The following is a 24,522-nucleotide window of genomic DNA, read 5'->3' as shown; positions in this document are numbered from 1 at the left end:
AAATAGTGGCAAGGCGGGCGGACCAGACTGACAAATTCAGATCTATTTGGGAACCCTGGGCTTCCTTCTGTAACGTGTCCCTCCTACCTGGGGCCCTGCCTGGAGGCGGGAACACTCCATCCTGATCCTCACCAAGCATTTCTATCTCTGTCCTCTTTAACACGTTTTCTATCTCTTTCCCTCTCTTCCTCTGTAGGCACCTCCCTTGGTGCTAGGCCCTGCTGTCGGGTACGATATTTTTAGTCTCAAGATTTGCCCCACTTGAGGGGATAACTCGGGAGCAGACAAACCTCCTCCCCCCAGGGGGATGAGCGCGACTGGCATTTAACGGCCCTGGCCCCTGGCCCTGGCCCTCAGGACGCAGCATGATCCCTTTAAGGGGCGTCGGGGGTGCCATGGGTTATGGGCCTTGAGCGGTTCTAAGGTATACGTGGGAACCCTGAAATGGCGCTCACACGACTGATCTTCACATTATAATCTGCCTGCTCTCGAGGTGTTTAATGATTGCGGTTTGTTGGGATAGGGGAGTTACTTCTCCCGATGTGTGTAAGGTAGATGGAATTGACTCATATTGTACCAATGATTAATGTCATGTTGTTCTTCTTTGAAAAACTTTCAATAAAAATCTTTAAACAAAAAACATGACGAGTAGAACGACAAAAGCGACGAAGGGACTGGCTTCTAAAAACCTCAACAATAGCGCCACTGGGAGTTCTATAAAACCGTATCTGACACAAGAAGCAAGCTTAAAAAGCCCGGGTTCATTAAAATATCAACAAGATAAAAAAGACAAAAAGGTAGATAAAAAAAAGCACTACAAATGAAAACACAGTGCAAACCCCGGACGCATCCAGGGAAGAAAATGTCATGGAAGCCACTATGGAAAGCGTTGCAGAGAGTAGCAGAATGGAAGTGCAAAGAGAGGTAAGAGCGGCTGCACAACTCCCAACAAAAGGAGAAATGTCCGAGATGCTAATGCGACTTGAAAACGCCATTAAAGGTGAAATCCACACTTTAAGAACAGACTTAGGACTCCTATCAAGAGTTGAGGCTATAGAAGAGAGGTCAGAGAAGCAAGACCAGGATATAAATATTTTAAGAGAACAAGTTAGACAGATGCAACTTGACCAGAGAAAGACCCTATATAAGTTGGAAGATCAGGAGAACAGAAATCGCAGACAGAATTTGAGAATTAGATCGATCTCCGAAGCAAAAGGAGAAGACCTGAGAAAAACGATGAATCTAATATTTAACCCTCTGCTTGACAATGAGCCAGATGAACTTTTAACCACTTGACCACTGGGCACGTAAACCCCCTTAATAACCAGACCAATTTTCAGCTTTCGGTGCTCTCACAATTTGAATGACAATTACTCAGTCATACAACACTGTACCCAAATGAAATTTCCGTCCTTTTTTTCACACAAATAGAGCTTTCTTTTGGTGGTATTTAATCACCGTTGGGTTTTTTATTTTTTGCGCTATAAGAGAAAAAAGACTGAAAATTCTGTAAAAAAAAAATATTTTTCTTTGTTTCTGTTATAAAATTTGGCAAATTTAGTATTTTTTCTTCATTCTTTTGCATAAATGTGAAAGATGAAGTTACGCCGAGTAAATAGATACCCAACATGTCACCCTTCAAAATTGCACACGCTCGTGGAATGGCGCCAAACTTCGCTACTTAAAAATCCCCATAGACGACGTTGCAGGGTATTGTGGAGTATTGTGGAGTATTGTGGGGCATTGCAGAGTATGGGGGCATTGCAGAGTATTGCACAGGGAGGGATGGATGGCTGGATCTGTGACTGCATGTGTCACAGATCCAGCCCGCAGCAGCAGCAGCAGCAGCTGCTGCTGCTGCTGCTTCCGCTCTCTCCCCTCTCCTCTCTCACACTGTACCGTTCGGTACAGAGAGGAGAGGGAGGAACCGGCGTCATCACATGACGCCGGTTTGTTTACTAGTGATCGCTCCGTCATTGGACGGAGCGATCACGTGGTAAACCGCCGCTATCAGCGGCGATTTACCGTGATCCGTGATCAGCCGGGTCCGGAGGACCCGGCGGTCACGGAGACTCCCGTGTGCGCACCCCACAGGGCGCGCGATTCTGGGAGGACGTACATTGACGCCCTCCCAGAGTTAAGCAACCGCCTTGTAGACGTATTTCGTCTATAGGGTGGTTGCTAACTGGTTAAAAATTGAGAGAGTGCATCGGATAGAAAAATTCAATAATAAGAAAGTTGAGCGGCCGCGAGATGTAATCGTGAGGTTTCGGTATTATGAGGACAAAGCTGTAATCTGGAGGAAACTAAAGGGGAGACCGCCTCTGGAATATGAGGGGGTTGGACTACAAATATTTACTGATCTGGCATCAGAGACCTTAGCTAGACAGCGGCTTTTGAAACCACTTTTGGAGAAGATGAGAGGCCAGAACATAACCTATAACTGGGGGTTCCCGGCCTGTCTAATAGGCACAAATGAGGGGAGATCAGCAAGACTTAGATTTCCAGAAGAACTGCCGGGTTTTTGCAATAAATTAGACATACAGGTTCCAGAGTTGCCAGGATGGTCACTGGATGGACACTTGGGAGAGGGGGAGGGCAAGTAGGATGAGGGGTGAGCTACCCTATTCTGTCTCAGGTTTCTATTGCTTACCCCGAAGATTCGGTGCACCTGTGTATTAGGGGCTTGGGAGGGGGGAGGTGACATCTAGGTGCTGACTCGGTGCCAGGCTTTCCTGTGGGGGCCCTGGCCTGCCCCCAACCCCCCCCCCCCCCCCGATTTGGTGGGGGGGGGAATGGCACCCCTGGAGTCTCACCTCGGGAGGGAAGAACCTGTAGGTGGAGGGTGGGTCCACAAAAGGTTCTGGGGCCAGTATCGGGCCAGGGGGGGGGTGGGAGTCTCTGGGAAGGGGGGAGGGGGTTGGGACAGGGAGGGGGGAGGCGAGGGTGGGGGGCAAAGGGTCTACCTCACGGTGCTACTATAAAAAAAAAAAGGGTGAGAGATGACCGCAATCAAGCTTATGTCCTACAATGTTAGAGGCCTAAATACCCCTAGTAAGAGGCACAAGATATTAAATGAGCTCAGCCGATACAAATTGGACATCGTTTTTCTGCAGGAGACCCACCTGACACTAGAATCTAATGTTAAGTTATATATAGTTTTTATTAAGGGGAAAATAGGAGAAATTTCATATACCCTGGCGAAAATATACGCTCCCAATGTGCGCCCTATAAAAAAATTTAGCGAGCTCCTAGGAAAGTTGCAGGATTTTAAGGCAGGCAAAACAATTTTGCTTGGTGATTTGAATTTCTGCATGGAGCCGGAGTTGGATAGCACGTCCCGTGCACAGGGGATAGACAACGCACAGCTTTAAAAAGATTTAAAAAAAAAATGCATAGTTGCCAGTTAGTGGATATTTGGAGGATTTTTCATGCAAAACAGCGTGATTGTACGTTCTTCTCCCCTGTACACGGGACATACTCTAGGATTGATTACATTTATGGTGGAGCATAACCTGTTGGAATACATTGTAGACTCAAGAATTGAAATAGCATCATTATCAGATCACGCCCCCGTGAGTATGACAATAACTATCCCTGGCCACCAGAGAATATTTAACCACTTCCCGACCTCCTCATGTACATTTACGTCGGCAGAATGGCACGGACAGGCACAATCACGTACCTGTACGTCCTCTGCTAGACGTGGGTGGGGGGTCCGATCGGGACCCCACCCGGTACATGCGGAGGTCGTGTCCCCTCGGGGAGCGATCCGGGACGACGGCGCGGCTATTTGTTTATAGCCGCTCCGTCGCGATCGCTCCCCGGAGCTGAAGAACGGGGAGAGCCGTGTGTAAACACGGCTTCCCCGTGCTTCACTGTGTCGGCGCATCGATCGCGTCATTCCCTTTATAGGGAAGACACGATCGATGACGTCATTCCTACAGCCACACCCCCCTACACTAGTAAACACACACAAAGTAAACCCTAACTCATACAGCGCCCCCTGTGGTTAACTCCCAAACTGCAACTGTCATTTTCACAATAAACAATGCAATTTAAATGCATTTTTTGCTGTGAAAATGCCAATTGTCCCAAAAATGTGTCAAAATTGGCCGAAGTGTCCGCCATAATGTCGCAGTCACGAAAAAAATCGCTGATCGCCGCCATTAGTAGTAAAAAAAATAAAAATTCAAAAAAACTATCCCCTATTTTGTAAACGCTATAAATTTTGTGCAAACCAACCGATAAACGATTATTGCGATTTTTTATTTTTTTTTTTTTTTTACCAAAAATAGGTAGAAGAATACGTATCGGCCTAAACTGAGGAAAAAAAATTTTTTTATATATGTTTTTGGGGGATATTTATTACAGCAAAAAGTAAAAAATATTGCATTTTTTTCAAAATTGTCGCTCTATTTTTGTTTATAGCACAAAAAATAAAAACCGCAGAGGTGATCAAATACCACCAAAAGAAAGCTCTATTTGTGGGGAAAAAAGGACGCCAATTTTGTTTGGGAGCCACGTCACACGACCGCGCAATTGTCTGTTAAAGCGACGCAGTCCCGAACTGTAAAAACCCCTTGGGTCTTTAGGCAGCAATATGGTCCGGGGCTTAAGTGGTTAACCCGTGGAGACTGAATGAAGAATTGATATTGGATGATGTAAGTTTAGAAAGGGTAAAAATAGGATTTTTATAACGGCTTACCTGTAAAATCCTTTTCTTGGAGTACATCACGGGACACAGAGTCTTAATTATTACTATGTGGGTTATATGTTCCACCATCAGGTGCTGGACACTGGTGTAATCAATTAGAACAGGAAGTTCCCTCCCTATATAACCCCTCCCATACTGGGAGCACCTCAGTTTTTGTAGAAAAGCAATAAGTGTCCCAATATCCCCAGACAAGAGGGGCGGGAACTCTGGGCCAGATTCTTGTAGAATCTGCGGCGGCGTAGCGTAAGCCATTTACACTACGCCGCCGCAACTTACTGGAGCAAGTGCCGTATTCTCCAAGCACTTGCTCCATAATTTGCATCGGCGTAGTGTAATTGGCCCGGCGTAAGGCCGCGTAATTCAAACGGGGCGGCTTGTATTTAAATTAAGCGCCCCCCGCGCCGATCGAATTGCGCATGCGCCGGGCGGAAAAATAGCCCAGTGCGCATGCTCCAGCTCACGACGGAAAACGTTAATGACGCCGACGTGAGCGTCATTGACGTAAAGTCGTATTCGCGGACGACTTACGTAAACGACGGAAACGACGGAAAAAGCCGACGCTGACCCGATGCCATACTTAACATGGCATACGACGGACCTACGTAAACGTGCCCCTCATATAGCAGGGGGAAGTTTACGCTTACGTAAATGTCGTAAAATCACTGCGTCGTCTGCGCGTACGTTCGGGAATTTGCGTAAATAGCATAGACGACAGGGAAAACGACATCGGCGACACCTAGCGGCGGGAAAAAAAATTACATCTAAGATCTGACAGCGTAAGAGCCTTACGCCTGTCAGATCTAATGGATATCTATGCGTAACTGATTCTATAAATCAGTCGCATAGATACGCCGGGCCAGATTAGGACTTACGACGGCGCAAATGGCGTTGCGCCGTCGTAACGCGTTTGAGAATCTGGCCCTCTGTGTCCCGTGATGTACTCAAAGAAAAGGATTTTACAGGTAAGCTGTTATAAAAATCCTATTTTCTTTATCGTACATCACGGGACACAGAGTCTTAATCATTACTATTGTTTTGGGTGATCCCTCAAAACGTATTTCGCACCTATACCGCGCCATTAGACATCGGGGTACAGTAGCCGTTACTCAGAAGGCTTAGACGGCTTGGGAACAGGACGTAGGCCCAATAGAAGATGCAGACTGGGATGAAATACTTGAGGGGACCAAGACTAGTGGCGGCTGGGAGAGAGGACGTTATACTACGTGCTCTCGCCCAGCCGAGCCAACTTGCCGACGTATAACGGCGGTGGGCGGTCGGCTAGTGGTTAAAGAGTATGTGGTGACATGTGAAATAATGTCATGTACTTTCCTCCAGAATGGCTGGATGGACTCACAGTCCCACCAAATGTGGAGCATAGTGCCTTCAGTTTTGCCACATCTCCAGCACGTGTTAGGTATAAATGGTGAGAATTTGTGTAGCAGTGAGGGAGTTCTGTACCACCGCGTTTCAATTTTATAACCGTTTTCCTGAATTGCTACATTCATGGAACCCTTGTGTGCGTATTCATGTATAGTTTCCCAATCCTCACTGGACAGGGAGACCTGAAGCTCCCTACCCCATGCGGAGCACGCAGGGTCCTTGGTGATATCAGTCTCGCCCACTAGCATCATATAGATGAGGGATACTAAATGCCTTTGTGGCGTTTTTCTCGTGCAAAGGGATTCAAAAGGCTCAAGCTGCCCTGTCCATGTCGATTGGTGTGTGTATAGAAAATTTTGTATATCTGCCTAAACGTCCAAAAGGGGAAAGATTCGGTCAATTAAGTATTTACCAGGTGATCACGGGTACAGAGATTACCTTTCAGAATGAAATGGTGTGCTCTCATGTCTTTATGTGGCCATTCATTTTTCTAGAATGAGCTTACATTACCCGGTGGGAAGTCAGGATTGCCTTTTAACGTGGTAAGAGCCCCTGGAACCCGAGGAAAGAGCCACAGTTTTATTCGCCCGCGTGAAGGCCATCATGGATGGATAAATAAGAGGGTGTGTCAAAGATTATTTTGGCCAGTGCTTTGGTGAGATCCAGGGAAGATTACAAGTAGGAAATTGCATAAAGCAACTTTCTAATATATACCCATAGTTTACGGTCATCGTGAATGTTCCAGTCCACTATTCTGGTAAGATGGCAAGCCAGGTAGTATTTGTAAAGGTCAAGTAAGCCTATTCCCCCTTTAGCCTTACCTCGGTGGGAGATGTATTGGAATTGTCTGCATCAAGTAAAGAAAGCGTGGGAGAACAGACATTTTGAGCAAGGCCGCCCGGCCAAACCAGGAGACATTCAGGCCTGCCCAATCCCTCAGATCTGACCTAGTTTTGTTTAAAATTTAACCTGAAAATTATGTTTGTATAACTCTGACAGTTTGGCCGTGATCTGGATGCCTAAGTATGTAATCGCATCCCTCTTCCATTGGAATGGGAAGGAGTCTCTACATTGATCAGCATATTGTGGAGGGAGGGAAACATTCAGAGCAAGAGATTTTGAGTAATTAACTTTAAAATTTGATAGGGTACCAAAATATTCTATGTCTTTTAGGAGGTTTGGCAGAGTAACAAAAGGAGATCTCAATGCCAGCAAAATATCATCCGCGTAAGCGGCTACCTTAAATTCCCTGTTCCCTAACTGAAGTCACTTGATGTCATCATTTGCTCTCAATTTGTTGAGGAAAGGTTCTAAGGTGAGGACATAAATCAGAGAAGATAAGGGGCATCCCTGACGGGTGCCGTTGCCAATGGAGAAGGCGTCCGACAGATGGCCATTTACCCGCACACGTGCAACTGGGTTGGAATACAGCGCAAGAATATTGGACAACCTGTGGGACCGAAGGCCTATCTTTTCCAGGACCTCGCACATGTAGTCTCAAGCCACTCTGTCGAACGCCTTCTCCGCGTCCAACGACAGAAAGAAACCTGGAATCTTAGAGGTTGTCATCCAATGGTGGACATTTAATGCCCGTATAGTATGGTCCCTGGCTTCTCTACCAGGAACAAAGCCCACTTGGTCCAGAGAGATGAGACCAGGGAGAAGGGGCAGTAATCTATTGGCCAGGATATTCGCATACAGTTTAATGTCCACATTGAGCAAAGAAATGAGCTTATAGTTGGTTACTTGCATCACATCTTTGTTAGAGCTATGCGTTCCCCCCTGATCACGCACTTGTGAGCTTCCCAAAGAGCGATTGGGGAGATACCAGGCGTATCATTTTCTGCAAAATAGTGTTGAATTGGCAATTGTAGCCTAGTGACATTGTCAAGATCTTTCAGTAAAGAGGAATTCAGTCTCCAGATCTTATTTCCTCTTACTGATTCAGAGAAGGTCAGAGTGCACGAAATCGTCTGGTGGTCCCATAGGAACATTGGTTCTATCGTTGTCTGTGCGAGATAAGTCAGGTCCCTTTGGGAAACAAAGAAGTAATCTATTCTAGATTATTTCTGAAACGGGCTGGAATAAAACGTGTAGTCTCTGTCTGTGGGGAATAACGGGCGCCATGTATCATGCAAAGTCAGGTCTAAGGCCGGGTACACACGAACAAACATGTACGGTGAAAGCGGTCCGTCGGACCGTTTTCACCGTACATGTCTGCCAGAGGGCTTCTGTACGATGGTTGTACACACCATCGTACAGAAGTCCGCGCGTAAACAATACGCGGGGCGTGTCCGCGGTGTCGCCGCGTCGATGACGCGGTGTCGCCGCGACAATGACGCAGCGACGTGGGCGGCCCGCCTTTAAAATGCTTCCACGCATGCGTCGAAGTCATTCGACGCATGCGAGGGACGGCGGGCGCCTGGACTGACGACCGTACATGTCCGAGCGGGCAGGATTCCAGCGGACGGTTTTAAAACACGTCCAGGAATATTTGCCCGCTGGGAAAAGGCCCGGCGGGCAAATGTTTGCTGGAATTCGGCCCGCTCGCGCCCACACACGACCGAACATGTATGCTGAAACTGGCCCGCGGACCAGTTTCAGCATACATGTTTGGTCGTGTGTACGGGGCCTTAGAGTTGCAGTTTGATCTGACGCAGGGCCCTATATGGCAAAGTAGAAGTACCTGAAGAGGTGTCTGTCAGGGTTCAATGGAACATTGAAGTCTCCACCTAAAATGAGAACTCCTTCTTTAAAGGTAGACAGCAAATTACATACCTTTCTCAGGAAAGCAACCTGATGTTCGTTAGGGCAATAAATATTGGCCAACGTCAGAGGTCTAGACGCATATTGACCCTTGTTGAACAGGAACCTACCCTCCTGATCTATAAGAGAATCTTTCAAACTAAATTGGGCATGTTTGGATATCAAAATGGATACTCCCTTCGTTTTCACGGAGGCATTCGTAGAGTGAAGTGCTGTTTGATACAAACGGTTAGTAAGTTTAGAAACTGAATCTTATCTAAAATGGGTCTCTTGGAGGAAGAGAAACTGAGCTTTATGCTTGGAGAGTGCGGACAAGACCTGCAACCTTCTGGGATATTTAACCCTTTCACATTAAGCGATACACATTTCAACGCAAGGGGCGTTTGTTTACTAGGGTTCTTCTGCATGGTCCACTGAGGTAACTAGCGGAGATAATCTGTCAAATCAGCGAGCGAGAAGTAGAGGAGTTTCCAAGCCCCTGTAGAGGATCGGTCAAGGGGCAAGGGGGAAACAGAGACGTGCCGGGCACCCCAGATCAGGAGGGATGAGGAGCGGGGGAGACAAGAGGGTGTAAAAAAAAAAGGGGGGGGAGGGTAGAGACAGCATCAGCTTCACATCCCCTCCTCCCTCCTGTGCTAGATAGACCTGAAATATATTTTATACTTCCGAGATGTGTCTGTCATAAATTTACAAAAGGCCCAACAAATGCAGCATTAGTAGGATGTGGGTGTGCAGTAGTGCATCCTAATCAGACTTAATTGACATTCTGTAAGTAAACCTTGGTGACTTCATACTAAGGCTGTGTCTTAATATTCCTAAACCACCTTGGTACACAAGCCCCTCTGGATAAAGATAGCAGCAGCTCCACATCCCCTCCTCCCTCCTGTGCTAGATAGACATGAAATATATTTTATACTTCCGAGGAGCATCTGTCATAAATTAACCAAAGGCCCAACAAATGCAGCATTAGTAGGATGCGGGTGGGCAGTAGTACACCCTAATCAGACTTAATTGACATTCTGTAAGTAAACCTTGGTGACATCATACTAAGGCCGTGTCTTAATATTCCCAGCATAGACATAGACAAATAATAGAAAGTATGGTATACGGACATAACTAGCACATGCGAGGTGAGTCCTTAAAGTTCACATCTTCAGGGTATGCAGAAAAAAAAGAGAAGGGTGGGGGAAAACATCACTACATGCAGCGAGCACCTTAATGCGGGGGACGCAGCAAAAAGTGTCCAAGTGAGGACTCGAGGGGTATATGGAACAGTTTTAAAATTTCACCTTACTGAAATCGTCCAGGTAGTTGAACCGTTGCGCAGTGGGGTCACAAAACCTCATGAAGGTGCAGAGAAGAACAGGTTGGTGGATAAAAAAGCAACTGCAAATAGCAGATACAACCAAATAAACTTCAGTAAACAGACTTGCAGTTCACTTTGCCGGTTTAGGAATCCGATTGATCCCTATGTGGGGTTCCTACAATTTCAGGGCTCCGGTGATTCAGGGCCCTATGTGCAGCACGGGGTTCAGGTGAAATGGGATCCAATCGGCGATGTCTTGAGCGATGTCTTTGAGCCTTTGACGATGGAGCTGCTGAAACTGGACACCAGGGTTCACTTGGGAAATAGAAAGCATACCAATCTGGTAAATCAATTGGAGGCAGATCAAGTTGGTCGCAAAAAAAATTGCAGATCTTCTGGAGTGCGTAATAGTGCTGTGCGCCCCCTAACCGTGGCAGACAGGACAAAGGGGAACTTCCACCTATATTGGATATTACGGGAGCGGAGGGCTTCCAGCAGTGGGCACAATGCACGCCTGTTGTGCAGAGTGATTTGAGATAAGTCCTGAAAGAGCTTCATTTCAGCACCATTATACACAATGCGCCCTCTATCTCTTGCTTTTTTGAGGATTTTCCTCCCCATCCCTCCTTCACCTCCTGTCCCTATCCCTCCTTCACCTCCTCTCCCGTCCCCGTCCCTCCTTCACCTCCTCTCCCGTCCCCATTCCTCCTTCACCTCCTCGCCCATCCTTTTATCTCTTGCTCCATCCCTCCCTCCATCACACTGTTCACCCAACAATCCGTGTGCCTTATATCCCTCTCCCTCTATCTTTCCATGACTCGATTGCTCCATCACTACATTTCTGTCTTACTCGAATCCCTCCATGCCTTGATCTATCCCATCATCCATCTCTCTGTCACCCAATCTATGCTTCCATCCTTTAGGGCTCTTTCACACAGTAATGTCCATTTTCACAGACTCCACTTGCTCAGCCGGGATCGTTCCGTTGATCCCCGCTGAGCCAGCGGATAACAGGTTCATCTCAGCTCACTATGCAGGGACGGACCTGTCAGACCCCCGCTCTGCTCAATGGGGGGTCGGATGAAATTGGACAGCCTGTCCCTTTTTTATCCGATCGACGAATGGAAAATAGGGTCGCCATCCGTCTAGATTTGGCGGATCGGATGTCAGTGGACATGTCACTGCAGAACATCTGTCGCTCCATAGAGATGCATGGAGCAACCGTTCAGGTCCACCTGAACAGTCCGCATGTGTGAAAGGACCCTAACTCACTCCTCACTGTTTCCATCTCTCTGTCCATCCACCTCCCTCATCACTCCACTACTCTTTACATTATAAACAAATAAAAATACTCCAGTGCGCTTCCACACCAAATTTGCTCACTACTAAAAAAAATATGAATAATAAACACCTTAAGACCATCAAGCACAATAAATAATCAAATGTATAACCCTTTTTATGCCTAAGCCTATTTCTGATATTTGGTGTTTACAAGTTAAAATCCATATTTTTTGCTAGAAAATTACTTCGACCCCCAAACATTTATATTTATTTTTTTAGCAGAGAATCTAGAGAATAAAATGGCGATTGTTGCAATATTTTATGTCGGACGGTATTTGTGCGGCGGTGTTTTACACGCAACTTTTTGGGAAAAATTAGCTTTCATGAATTAAAAAAAAATGAAAAAGTAAAGTTAGCCCAATTTTTTTGTGTAATGTGAAAGATAATGTTACGCCGAGTAAATAGATACCAAACATGTCACGCTTTATAATTGCACGCACTCGTGGAATGGCGACAAACTACGGTACCTAAAAATCTCCATAGGCGACGCTTTAAACTTTTTTTTACGGTTACCAGGTTAGAGTTAGAGTAGGTCTAGTGCTAGAATTATTTCTCTCGCTCTGACGATCGCGGCGATACCTCACATGTGTGATTTGAACACTGTTTTCATATGCGGGCGCGACTTCTTTGCGTTTTCTTTGTTGCCCGAGTTCGCGGGGAGGGAATCGCTTTAAATTTTTTTCTTTTTTTTATAATATTAAAATTGAGTTTTTCTTTTACATTTTGATCACTTTTATTGCTATCACAAGGAATGTAAACATCCCTTGTGACAGTAATAGGTGGTGACAGGTACTCTTTATGGTGGGATCGGGGGTCTAAAAGACCCCCGATCCCTCCTTTGCACTTCAAAGTATTCAGATCACCGAAAACGGCGATTCTGAATACTGTGTATTTTTTTAAATCCGGCGCCATTGGCAGCCGAGAAACCCGAAAGTGACGTCATGACGTCACTTTCGTGTTTACATTGCGGAGACTGAATCAAAGCCGTTTACCGCATCAGTTGTTATGCCTGGATAGCCAATCGCCGGCTCTAAACAACGGTACCGGGATGATGCCTGCAGCTGCGGGGATCATCCCGGTATAACCCCCGGAAGCCGAGGATGCAAATATGCGTACGCTTGGAGTGAAAGGGATAATGATCATACACTTTATAAACACACACTTTACAACACCAGCACTTTTCATCTACAAAACCAGCCTGATCTGTGATATTGTTGGTGCCACCCCTCTCCTGACATGCTGGGATTTGTAGTGCCACAGCCTGATACATAAGGTGGTCATGCAGGAGCTGAGGCTGTGCCTGGTGAGCAGATAATGGGTAGGGACAGGGAGGTGCAATAAAGATTGGGGGGAGATCTCAGAAAAAGTGCTCCCTTTTCGAAGCTGAGCAGTTCAGTCGCACACAAAAAGGGTAGCTTGGAAGGGGGGGGGGGTTTGGGGCGGTAGGTTGACTGGGGAGGGAGGGTTCCTGCACCTAGTCTCTGAGGGGAAAAACAGATTTGGATACACTAACAAATTGAAAAATAGTATTTGGTTAACAATTTTTAGGGCTCTTTCACACGTCCTGTCAGTTTCTTTTGTCCGCTCTGTCGGCTCAGCGGGGATCCCTGCTGAGCTGTCGGCGGATAGGGCGGTCCCCCGCACACAGTGCAGGGACCGCCCTGTCTCAGCTCCGCTCTGTCCTATGGGGAACCGGATGCAGACGGACCGTCTGTCCGTCTGCATCAGTTCCGTTCCGCCGGACGGAAGAAAAATAGGGTTTTCTTCCGTCCGAAAACCGGATCCCGAAGGACGCGAACGCTAGCGGATGCTCCATCCGCTAACGGACGCGTTCCCATAGGGATTCATTACAAGTCCGTTAATGGACTTGTAATGAACGGACAGGCGGAACGGACATGTGAAAGGGGCCTTATAAGTAAATGCAACAACAGTTTTTCATTCCTCTTGCGAAAAAAGGTTTACGTAAATAAAAGCTGTCAGTAATTGTTTGTCTCAAACCCCTAACTGCTACATCTGCAGGACAGCCTGTTCTGTTGAAAAACAACAGATTGGTTGGATCACCAGGTGAAAATGAAAGAAAGAAAGCCTTAAAGCGGAGGTTCACCCATGGAGAACACATTTTCCCCATAGCTGGATGCTCGTTTTGTCTAGGGGAATCAGCTATTTGTTTTAAAATATGATCCGTACTTACCCGTTTACGAGATGCATCTTTTCCGTTGCTTCCGGGTATGGGCTGCGGGACTGGGCGTTCCTTCTTGATTGACAGTCTTCCGAGAGGCTTCCGACGGTCGCATCCATCGCGTCACGATTTTCCGAAAGAAGCCAAACGTCGGTGCGCAGGCGCAGTATAGAGCCGCACCGACGTTCGGCTTCTTTCGGCTACTAGTGACGCGATGGATGCGACCGTCGGAAGCCTTTCGGAAGACTGTCAATCAAGAAGGAACGCCCGCTCCCGAAGACCCATACCCGGAAGCGACGGAGAAGATGCATCTCGAAAACGGGTAAGTACGGATCATATTTTAAAACAAATAGCCGATTCCCCTAGACAAAACGAGCATCCAGCTATGGGGAAAAGAGAAAAAAAAAACACAAATGGGTGAACTCCCGCTTTAAGAAGTTAACTAATGCACCACATCTTATGCCGTGTACATTTTTCGGCTTTTGAAAAACTAAAAAATTTTTTTTTCGATCATGCTGCATTTTTTAACGACGTTTTAAACTATGTAGTTTTTCGGGTTGTAAAAAATTATCGTGTGTGGGCTAAAACGACGTTAAAAACCCACGCATGCTCAGAAGCAAGTTATGAGACGGGACCGCTCGTTCTGGTAAAACTATCGTTCATAATGGAGTAAGCACATTCATCACGCTGTAACAGACAGAAAAGTGCGAATCGTATTTTACTAACACCGAATCGGCTAAAGCAGCCCCAGGGGTGGCGTCATCCGCATGGAACTTCCCCTTTATAGTGCCGTCGTACGTGTTGTACGTCACCGCGCTTTGCTAGAGCATTTTTTAAAAACGATGGTATGTGGGCAACGTCATTGGTATGCTGCAATATAAATGTTTGCTTTTGGGTTTATCACTGCTTCCAAATATCAGGTTTGTGATAAAGTGACATAGCTCTTACCTTTTTACTTTTAGATTTAGAGTCAGAATGTGATGAGTTTTATGATGCTCCCGCCAGCCCAGTTGAAGACTTGCCTTTCTTTGAGGTCTCCAGTGGCTCACTGACCGGATCCAATAGCATGAAGAAGAAGAAGTTGGTGAAGCAGGAAACCCTGAAAAACTTGACAGAATTTCAAATGAGATTTGAGATACCACGTGTAAGTATTTTTTTTCTGACTGGTAGTTATTTTTTTGCCTTTGCAACAGTGGACTTTGACCGTGGTTTTATTTTACTTTTTACAATTGCCAAGGCTTAGTGTAGTGGCCCATATCTGTCTCTGCTCTTTGACAGTAAGATTTTGTCAGTGTATTAAGCCAAAACAGCTTTGCCAGGTAATCACTGTCACATAAAGGGGGTAGCTAGCTGGAGGCTAAAGTGCTTGTCTCTTATGCCGCGTACACACGACCGTTTTTTGGGTTGTAAAAAGTGACGTTTTTTTTAAATGTCATTAAAAACGATCGTGTGTGGGCTCCAGAGCATTTTTCACGATCTAAAAAATGGGCATTAAAAATTTAGAACATGCTCTAATTTTTCACTACGTTTTTAACGTCGTAAAAAATGGTCGTGTGTGTGCTTTAACGATGTGAAAAAACGCACATGCTCAGACGCAAGTTAAGAGTCGGGAGCGCTCGTTCTGGTAAATCTAGCGTTCGTAATGGAGTAAGCACATTCATCACGCTGTAACAGACTGAAAAGCGCGAATCAGCTTTTACTAACACGAAATCAGCAAAAGCAGCAAAAGCAGCCCAAAGGGTGGCGTAATCCGAATGGAACTTCCCCTTTTATAGTGCCGTTGTACGTGTTGTACGTCACCGCGCTTTGATAGAGCATTTTTTTTCACGATCGCGTGTAGGCAAGGCCGTTTTAGCGATCGGGTTGAAAAAAACGCTGTATTTTCAAGACCATTAAAAACGGAATTTTTTACAACCTGAAAAACGGTTGTGTGTACGCGGCATTAGTCTCTTCACTATTAGTTACTGCTCCGCTATTAAAGTGAAACTTTAGTCAGAAAATTAAGTCCTGACAGATTACTTCATAGAGGCCCCTATAGCTATGTAAAACATTAATAAGTGCCTATAGTGTTTACAATTCAGTAATGTCTCCCCCTGATCTATGCAGCCTCAGTTGTTCTCTCTTCACGGCAATGTGCCAAAAATCAGTGAGTCACAAGAGGCCGATCTGCTGACATCATCAAGATTTGGGGTGGGAGTAGAGGGGAATCAACAAGTATAACAGACTATGCTAAGAAAGGACAGGGGAAACACTGTTGCCAGGGAGACACAAAAGTGTTACATTTACAAGGTCAGGGCTTGACAAATTTGCTTGGAATCTAGGAGCCAGTTTAAAAAAATAGGAGACAGGAACGCGCCCCGTCCCGCCGAGCTCGCATGCAGAAGCGGACGCATAAGTGAGTAGCGCCCACATATGAAAGCGGTGTTCGCGAGGTATTGCCATGATTGGTAGAGCGAGAGCAATAATTCTTGCACTAGACCTCCTCTGTAATTTAAAACATGCAACCTGTAGAATTTTTTAAACGTTGCCTATATAGATTTTAAAGGGTCCATGAGCGGACGCAATTTTGAAGTGTGATATGTTGGGTATCAATTTACTCGGCGTAAAACACTATCTTTCACAATATAAAAAAAATTGGGCTAACTTTACTGCCGTCTTATTTTTTAATTAAAAAAAGTGTATTTTTTCCCAAAAAAGTGCGCTTGTTAGACCGCTGCGCAAATACGGTGTGACAGAATGTATTGCAACGACCGCCATTTTATTCTCTAGGGTGTTAGAATAAAAAAATATATATAATGTTTGGGGGTTCTAAGAGAAGGAGATTGTTGGGCAATGAAAACAGGCAGGGAAGCTCCATTAGCATTGCTGGTTGTCTTGTAATACCAATGGCCACCACAAGAGGGCGCCAGATTCCAGAAAGAAGCATAGTCCTGCAGAAGGCTGCAAAGCCGGTGCGGCGACACTATCGCATGGGGGGGGGGGGGGCTTGCGCACGGAGACAGGTTGGCCCAGCTGTGCCGCCCCAGGCGCCAGGTCGCTAATTTTATTTGCAATTAAACCTGGCGCCCGGGTTTGTCGAGCCCTGTACAAGGTTAGTGTCTTATCTCCCTGATTCTTTCTACTTTGTGCTGGCAGCTCTGTGAATTTCAGCACTGTAAAGCCTAGTACACATGGGCCAAATGTCTGGCGGCAATCAACGATCGGGTCGTGTGTAGGGCAGCCGGTCTGACAGAAGGGTCATGACTGAAAAAGGTCTGCCAACTGGCTCCCGAGCCTGGTATGGATTGGAGGGGACCCCCACGCCATTTTTTCTCTTCCGTTCATAGACGGACACAGCCTTCTTTGACATTAGGGTTATGCTTCTTCCTACCAGGAGAGTTTAGGCAGAATTTAACAGCACTTAAAGTGTTAAAACCTTTCCTTCGTGTCGCTCCTCCCAGGGGGCGTGGCTCCCCCAGGCATAACCCACACCCTGCTCTAGGAGCCTCAGTCTTTTTCTGCCTAACGACAGGAGAGGAGTCAGGCACTTCTTGCGATTTTTCTCGCTTTTATTATTTTGTTCCTGCATTTTTTAATCCTGTGATTCTTCTATCAACAGCCGACTGGGTGACAGGCTGGGTCCTCGACCCTTGTAGTCCCCCCAGGTTCGGCCTTCGAGCGTGTGCCGGCCCTTAGCTCAGCTTTGGGACGTCCACGACAGGCCCCGTTGCTCCAGGGGCGGCCGGGGAACTTCGGTTCTAGGGCACACATATGACCGGTCTTTTATGGCTTTGTCACAGTGTGTCTGGCCGACAGCCATGCCGTTTACGGACGTTGGTTCTGTCTGGGATACCTCCAGCCGGGTAGTCGCAGGACGGGTAAGTAGTGGCCCCTTACTCAGGTAAGTGGTCTGGCTGGAATGTTCCCAGGGGAGGTCGACTGAGGGTTTTTTCCCTGCTTTCCTCTCTCCCTTATTCCTCTCCCTCCTTCCCTTGTGGGTAGCGGCTGTGATTTTTTTTTTTCTGGGGCTCATATACACCCGGACCCGTGTGTGTAGCGGGGGCTGTGTGTTGTAACTACAGAGGGCTGTGGTGTTCACTACAGGGCTTTCATGTGTGTTGTGAGGTGTTTTTTTGTGCTGGGCATTTACTGTGTCACTGTCTTTTTAAATGCTGCGTCACGGCCGCCATTTTACCGGAGCCCCGCTCTATATAGCTTGGCGGCCATTTTCCTGTGGTCCTATGCTGTTTTCTCAGCATTCGGCGGCCATCTTGCTTTTTTGTCTGCCTCGTGTGGCGGCTTTTGGCGCTGCAAAAGACCGCGGATGTGTCTGAGGAGAAGACAGACACAGCGCTGCACGGCTTCTCTGCACACCTTGTCCTTCTCGGACCGTGCTGCACCGGGTGGGGTGGTGAGTACCAGGGGCCCCCATGCTCTGCATTAGCTGCAAGGAGGTGACCAGTGGGGATTTTTTGTCCTGCCTTGCAGGGTGGGTGGCTCAGCGCTGGCGCTATGGAACCTGAGCCAGGTCTCCCTCTCCACTAGGCCTGAGTTAACCCTTAACGCCCCTTCCCCTGCCACATCTGTTATGTTGGCTGTCCTGGGTTTCTTGCCAGGTTTGAAGCAGCTAGTGCCCGGATGGGGGGTTAAAAAGCACCCCCTCCCTGAGCCTGCTTCTGGGGATGTCTCTGACATGGAATCTGGTTCTGGTATGTCAGAGGCTGCGGGCTTGACCCACATGGATAGTGAGGATGTCTCTGCTGTAGTGTCAGTTGCTGGCAAGAATTTGTTGGAGCTCTTGTTTCTGCGGTGCGTGAGACTCTAAAAATTGAGGTTGTGGCGGAGACACCACCGTGTCGGTACCTTTTGGATTCCGCAGACCGCCACGCACCGCTGAAGTGTTTCCTTGTGTTCTTTATTTGGACAATATGTTATGCAAGGAATGGGATGCACCGCAAAAAGTTTGTCAAAAAACTTTGCAACCCGTTACCCCCTTGAGGGGGACTTTAAAAAAAAAAAAAAGTAGGTCTCTCCTCCGCCAGTGGACCCCCTATGTCCAGACTGAGCGGGGCCGCCACATTGCCTGTGGAAGAGGCTCCTGCGTTTCAGGATCCCGCTGATAGGAGAGTGGAGGCCGTGGCCCGCTCCCTATTCACGTGGTGGGTTCGGTGTGGAGGCCGGCTCTGGCCGGGCCCTGGCCAGGCCCCGACTGACAGGGCGAAGCTCCTGCTGCAGGAGCTGGAAGAAGGGGACGCTTCCGAGTCCTCTAGGGACCTGGCTGAACGATTAGTTCAGGGTCAGAAATTTCTCTGCGAGGCGGCCATGGATACGTTCCGGGGCTTCCGTCTATGCAGGGTTCTGCGCCGCCTTGTGTGGCTGAAGAGCTGGTCTGCGGACTAGTCCTCTAAGGAGGTCTTGGTGATGGCCTTTAAGGGTGAACAGTCCTTTTGGGACTTCCATGGATGGCATCATTGTGGATGCCACGGGTGGTAAGCGCATGCTGTTCCCACAGTCTGGGAAGGGCTAGGGACCTCGCCCTGTGCAAGGACCCTCCTTGACTACCTCCGAGCATTTTTTCGCCCGCCCTGTGCTGTGGGGGTAGGTCTGTATGGTGCTTAAATCCCCGCTGCGGGGTAGCAGCGCACCTGATACCGCATGCCTAACAAGTCTGCGGACGTACCTGCTTCCGCCTGTAGGTCTGCTCCTGCCCGTGTCTCGGGTGGAAGACTGGCTTCGCACATTCATGGCTCGGTGGAGGTCTCTCCTCTCCAACCGTTGGGGTTGCGAAGTGGTTTCCTTGGGGTACAAGATTGAGTTTCTCTCTTGTCTGCCAAACTGTTTTTTTCCCTCCGGCCTCTGGCCTCCTCCGGTTCGCCGGTTGGCTCTGTCAGGGGCTGTCCAGGATCTTCTGGTCAGGGGAGTGATTGTGCCAGTTTCTTCGTTGGAACAGTCTCAGGGGTTTTACTCCATTCTGTTTGTGTCCCCACGGAGGATGGGGCCCGGTCAATCCTGGGCCTCAAGTTTCTCGTTTGTTTTGTCAAGGTGCAAACTTTCAGGTGGTGTCGATTCGCTTGGTAATAGCGGCACTCCATCAGAGGGATTTTCTGGCATCCTTGGATGTCATGAACGTGTACCTGCATGTTCCCATATCCTCGAAGTCCCAGAGACTCTGTGCTTTGCGGTCGGGGGGGACCATTTTCAATTGGTATCCTTCCTATTCGGCGGGTTTTCGCCAAGGTGCTCGTCCCGATACTGGCCCGGCTGTGACAGCGGGGGTTTGTTATCATGGGATGTCTGGACTACATTCTCCTACGAGCTTCTTCGAACTCTGAATTGGTGGAGCCGTGTCTATCACGTGTCAGGCTCTCCAAGAGTTCGGCTGGTTTCTGTATTGTCCTGAAATCAGGGTTGATTCCGTCTCAGGGACTGGAATACCTGGGACTAGTCCTGGATTCCGCCGGGGCGGGAGTGTTTTTCTCCTAACGGAAAAACTTCAGACTCTGCTATCTGCTGTGCAGCGGTTGTCGACCCAGTAGCAGTCATCTCTGCGATTCTGCAGGAAGGTTCTGGGTCCGTTGGTGGCCTCTTTCGAGGCGGTTCCGTATGCCCAATTCCACGCCAGGGTACTGCGGAGGGAACTGCTGTCACGTTGGGACTAGCTTTCGTCATCTCTGGATTGCCAGATTCAATTGAGTCATCTGACCATGTCTCCCCTGGTGTGGTGGCTGGCGTTTCCGGTGCTTCGGGCCGGAAAGTCGTTTTTCTGCAGGCCACCGGACAGTGGTCACGACGGATGCCAGCCTCTCCGGTTGGGGAGGGGCGCTTGGGGCACCCAGTCAGCCCAGGGGCACTGGACTCAGGTGGAGTCCTGCCTACTGATCAACGTTCTGGAGCTCCGAGCAATCGAGCTTTGCCTTGTCGGGTGGTCCCTGTATCTACAGGGCCGACCGGTCAGGATCCTGTCCGACAACGCCACGGCCGTGGCATAGGTTGATCATCAGGAAGGCACACGGAGTTCTGTTGCAGTGTCGGGGGTCGCGCACATCCTTTCGGTGGGCCGAAGGGTCCGTTCCGGCTCTATCGGCCGGGTACATTCCGGGAGTACGGAATTGGCTAGCCGACCTCCTAAGTCGCACTACACTGGGCCAAGGAGTGTGGTCTCTCCACCCGCTGGTGTTTCGGGGTCTGTGCCGAAAGTGGGGCACTCTGGACGTGGACCTTCTAGCGTCCCATCTATCGGTAGGTGCCGCGGTTCGTGGCCAAGTTTAAGGACCCGTGGGCAGACGCGTCAGGCGCGTTGGTGGCTCCTTGGGGTCACTGTCGCCTACTTTACACCTTCCCTCTTCGGAAGCTTCTTCCTCGCCTGCTGTGCAGAGTGGAAGCTGTAGGGATTCCATCAGTCCTGATTGCCCCAGATTGGCCGCGTCACTTCTGGTACGCGGACCTGATGCGTCTGGTGGCAGACGCCCCCTAGCGTCTTCCCCTGGGAATTGATCTTCTGTTACAGGGTCCGATCTTCCACCCTGTTTCACAGCCATCGGCCTTAGCGGCGTGGCTGTTGAGAGCCAGGGGCTTAAGGACCGAGGCCTATTGGGCTCGGTGGTCTCTGCCGTGCTGCATGCACGGAAGTCTACCTCACGTAGGTTTTTTCCTCATACATGGAAGGCCTACATCTCTGGTGTGTGGGGAGATGAACTGGCACTCTCGTACATGCATTGTGTACAGGGTTCTGCTGTCTTTGCAGCAGGGAGTGGTTCAGGCTCTCGCCTTACGTACGGTTAGGAGCCAGATTTCTGCTCTGGCTGTTTTTACTTGCAGCGACCCTTGGCATTGCACTCCTGGGTGTGTACGTTGGGTCAGGGGGTCTGGCAGGTGGCCCCTCCGGTGCGCCCTCCATTACCCCCATGGGACTTGAATTTAGTCCTTTCAGTGCTTCAGGATGCTCCCTTTGAGGACATTCGGGAGGTTTTTTGTTTATTGTCACAAAAGGTGATTTTTTTTCTGGTAGCAATTACCTCGATCAGACGTGTGTCTGTCTGATCTGGCGGCCTTGTCTTGCAAGGCTCCCTGCTTGGTCATCCGTAAGGATGAGGTGGTGCTGCGGCCGCAGCCGTTTTTTCTCCCTAAGGTCGTTTCGGCTTTTCACATTGATGTTGACATTGTTCTTCCATCCTTATGTCCTTGGCCGAAATGCCAGGAGGAGGCCACTTTGCATCCTCTGGATGTGGTTCGGGCCCTACGAGTGTACTTGTATGTTACAGTTCCGTTCCGGAAGTCGGGCTCACTGTTCGTGTTGGTGGCTGTCCCCACAAGAGGGCCTGGCAGTCTCGTCGGCCACCGTTCCTAGGTGGTTCCGACGGATTGTGCTTCAGGCCTATGCCCTGAAGGGGCGTGCGCCCCCCTTTCGGGTTGTGGCGCATTCGACCAGGGCGATCGGGGCCTTTTGGGCTTTCCGGCATCATGCCTCTGTGTTACAGCGGTGTTAGGATGCATCCTGGTCGTCAATCCACGCTGTTTCAAAGTTTTACGAGGTGGATGTGTGTGCATCTTTTGATGCCTTCCTCAGCCGCGGGTGTTACGGGCGGCAGTTTATGTTTGGAGTTTCTGCGTTGAGCAATTCCGGTTTTTGTTTGGGGTGTAACCTGGTTTGCTGCGTTACTTTCCCACCCCTCAAATTTTTTGACACTGCTTGGGGACGTCCCTAATGTCAAAGAAGGCTGTGTCCGTCTATGAACGGAAGAGAAAATAGGATTTTTGTACTCACCGTAAAATCCATTTCTCTGAGTTCATAGACGGACACAGGACCCACCCCTCCTTGGTTTGTACTGCTTGTTACGGACTGAGGCTCCTAGAGCAGGGTGTGGGTTATGCCTGGGGGAGCCACGCCCCCTGGGAGGAGCGGCACGAAGGAAAGGTTTTAACACTTTAAGTGCTGTTAAATTCTGCCTAAACTCTCCTGGTAGGAAGAAGCATAACCCTAATGTCAAAGAAGGCTGTGTCCGTCTATGAACTCAGAGAAATGGATTTTACGGTGAGTACAAAAATCCTATTTTTCCCTTTTTTTTTTTTTTTTTTTTTTTTTTTATTGCCAGCAATGTGTGTGTTTTTTTTTTCATTCAGCTGTCAGTGTTGTAGCCATTGATAGCTGATGACACGTCCTGGCTTGCCGGCCCGGTCCTTAACAACTAGATATTCACTGTGTCCTGATTGGGCAAAGCTTTGCCCAATCAGGGCTTAGAATGCACTGTGCAGCACTCGGCGAGCGAATATCCTGCCAAGCGCCCTGCAATTTTGGGTGTTCGCCAAATAGGCGATGTTTGGGCCAAACTTTTGCTTGGCTCAAACTGTTTACCCAACTCTACCATTAAAGTATATGTATATATTACTCCTTGATATAGCCCATCCTGTGTTCATCCATCCTCCAGCCCAGGCCTGTCAGGTCCCCCTGAGGACCCTCCACACCGGCAAGCCAAAACCCCCGAGGTCGCAACCGAGCGGAGGCCCGAACGGAGTGGCGATCTCCCGCCGGGCGCCAGCCGCCAGTAAAGTCCACGGCTTTGGCATACTCTGCGGAGCCGGCGGCCATCTTGGTCAACTCGGGCCCTCTCGGCGCAACGCAGCGGCTTCCTGGATCCCCGACAGCCTCCCTCACTGCCCCCGACTGTTCCGGCCTGTCTGCTGCTGCCCGCAGCCTTCCTGTGGACATTTTATAAGTGCAAACCGGCAGGCAATTCCCGGTTTTGATAGGTGACTGGCGGCCATCTTGCTGCACCCCACCGTACACCTCTTGCCTCCTAACTTCTCCCCTCCCTGCTTTGGGCCCGACTTAAACACCACAGCACCCTGGCATATCTGGCAGCTCCCCTCATCTGGGGCTGTGGGGGGTGTCCGGGGAGGTAGCTAATGACCGGGAGATGAGGGGTGCCTGAGTCTCGTCCACGCCGCACACATCCTCGAACGATACCACACACCCGATCGAACCCCGGGAGTCTCATCTGCCTTACTAGATCCTCCGGACCCTGCAATCCGTCAGGGGATGGTCAAATACGGCCCTGTGATGGAGGAGGCGCCGGGATTCCTGCTGCCATTGACACAACCTCCCCAGCAACAAGATGGCTCCGGCCAGCCTCAGTCGGAAGCATGGACAACCCTCCTCTTCTTCCTCCTCAGGCCAGCAACCTCCAGGGAAGGGTGAGTCACGGCAAACCCAGGCTTCCAGCCCTGCTGACCCCCTCCTTCTCTCCCCTCCTGATGACACTGCTCCTGACTCCCCTGCAACTTCACCCCATAATGCAGAGTCTACCTTGGCACAGATCATGGAGGCTATACAGCACAGCCATTCTTCTCTCACCATACAAATTGACTCCGTTAAATCAGATCTCTCTTTCCTGAAGCACGACGTTCACACCCTCCGTCATAGAGTGACGAATGCAGAACAACGCATTGGGGACTTGGAAGATGAGACGCGTCCCTTACAGGGCTCTGTTAGGGAACGGTGTCAGGCCCAAACCTATACTGCTGACAAGCTCACGGATATGGAGGACCGCTTGAGGCGCAACAATTTGCGCTTCTTGGGGTTCCCAGAGGGCTCGGAGGGCAGAGACCCAGAGGCCTTTATGGAGCGCTGGCTGATCACCACATTTGGCGCCTCCACCTTCTCACGGCTGTTCGCCATCGAAAGGGCACATAGTTCCCCTACGCCCCCTGCCCTCAGGGGCCCCGCCACGAGCCATCCTCATTAAATTACTACACTTCAGAGACAGGGAAGCGGTTCTCAGAGCTGCCCGAGAAAAAGGCAGAGCAGCCTTCATCGGTAATGGAATCACTATCTTCCCTGACTTCTCGGCAGCCACT

General features: G+C 49.0%; 1 protein-coding gene across 3 annotated transcripts in view; it reads left to right on the top strand.

The window, feature by feature from the left end:
• Positions 1 to 24,522, top strand: part of VPS13A (vacuolar protein sorting 13 homolog A) — a 466,977-nt gene that overhangs the window by 133,444 nt on the left and 309,011 nt on the right. For all 3 annotated transcript variants that reach the window (XM_040355879.1, XM_040355888.1, XM_040355872.1), the window contains exon 25: positions 14,652 to 14,833. In XM_040355879.1, the coding sequence (XP_040211813.1) occupies positions 14,652 to 14,833 (182 nt within the window). The remainder of the gene's footprint in view (positions 1 to 14,651; positions 14,834 to 24,522) is intronic.

Source organism: Rana temporaria, chromosome 1, assembly GCF_905171775.1.
Source record: "Rana temporaria chromosome 1, aRanTem1.1, whole genome shotgun sequence".
Taxonomy (NCBI): domain Eukaryota; kingdom Metazoa; phylum Chordata; class Amphibia; order Anura; family Ranidae; genus Rana; species Rana temporaria.
This window is presented reverse-complemented; position numbering and strand designations above follow the sequence as displayed.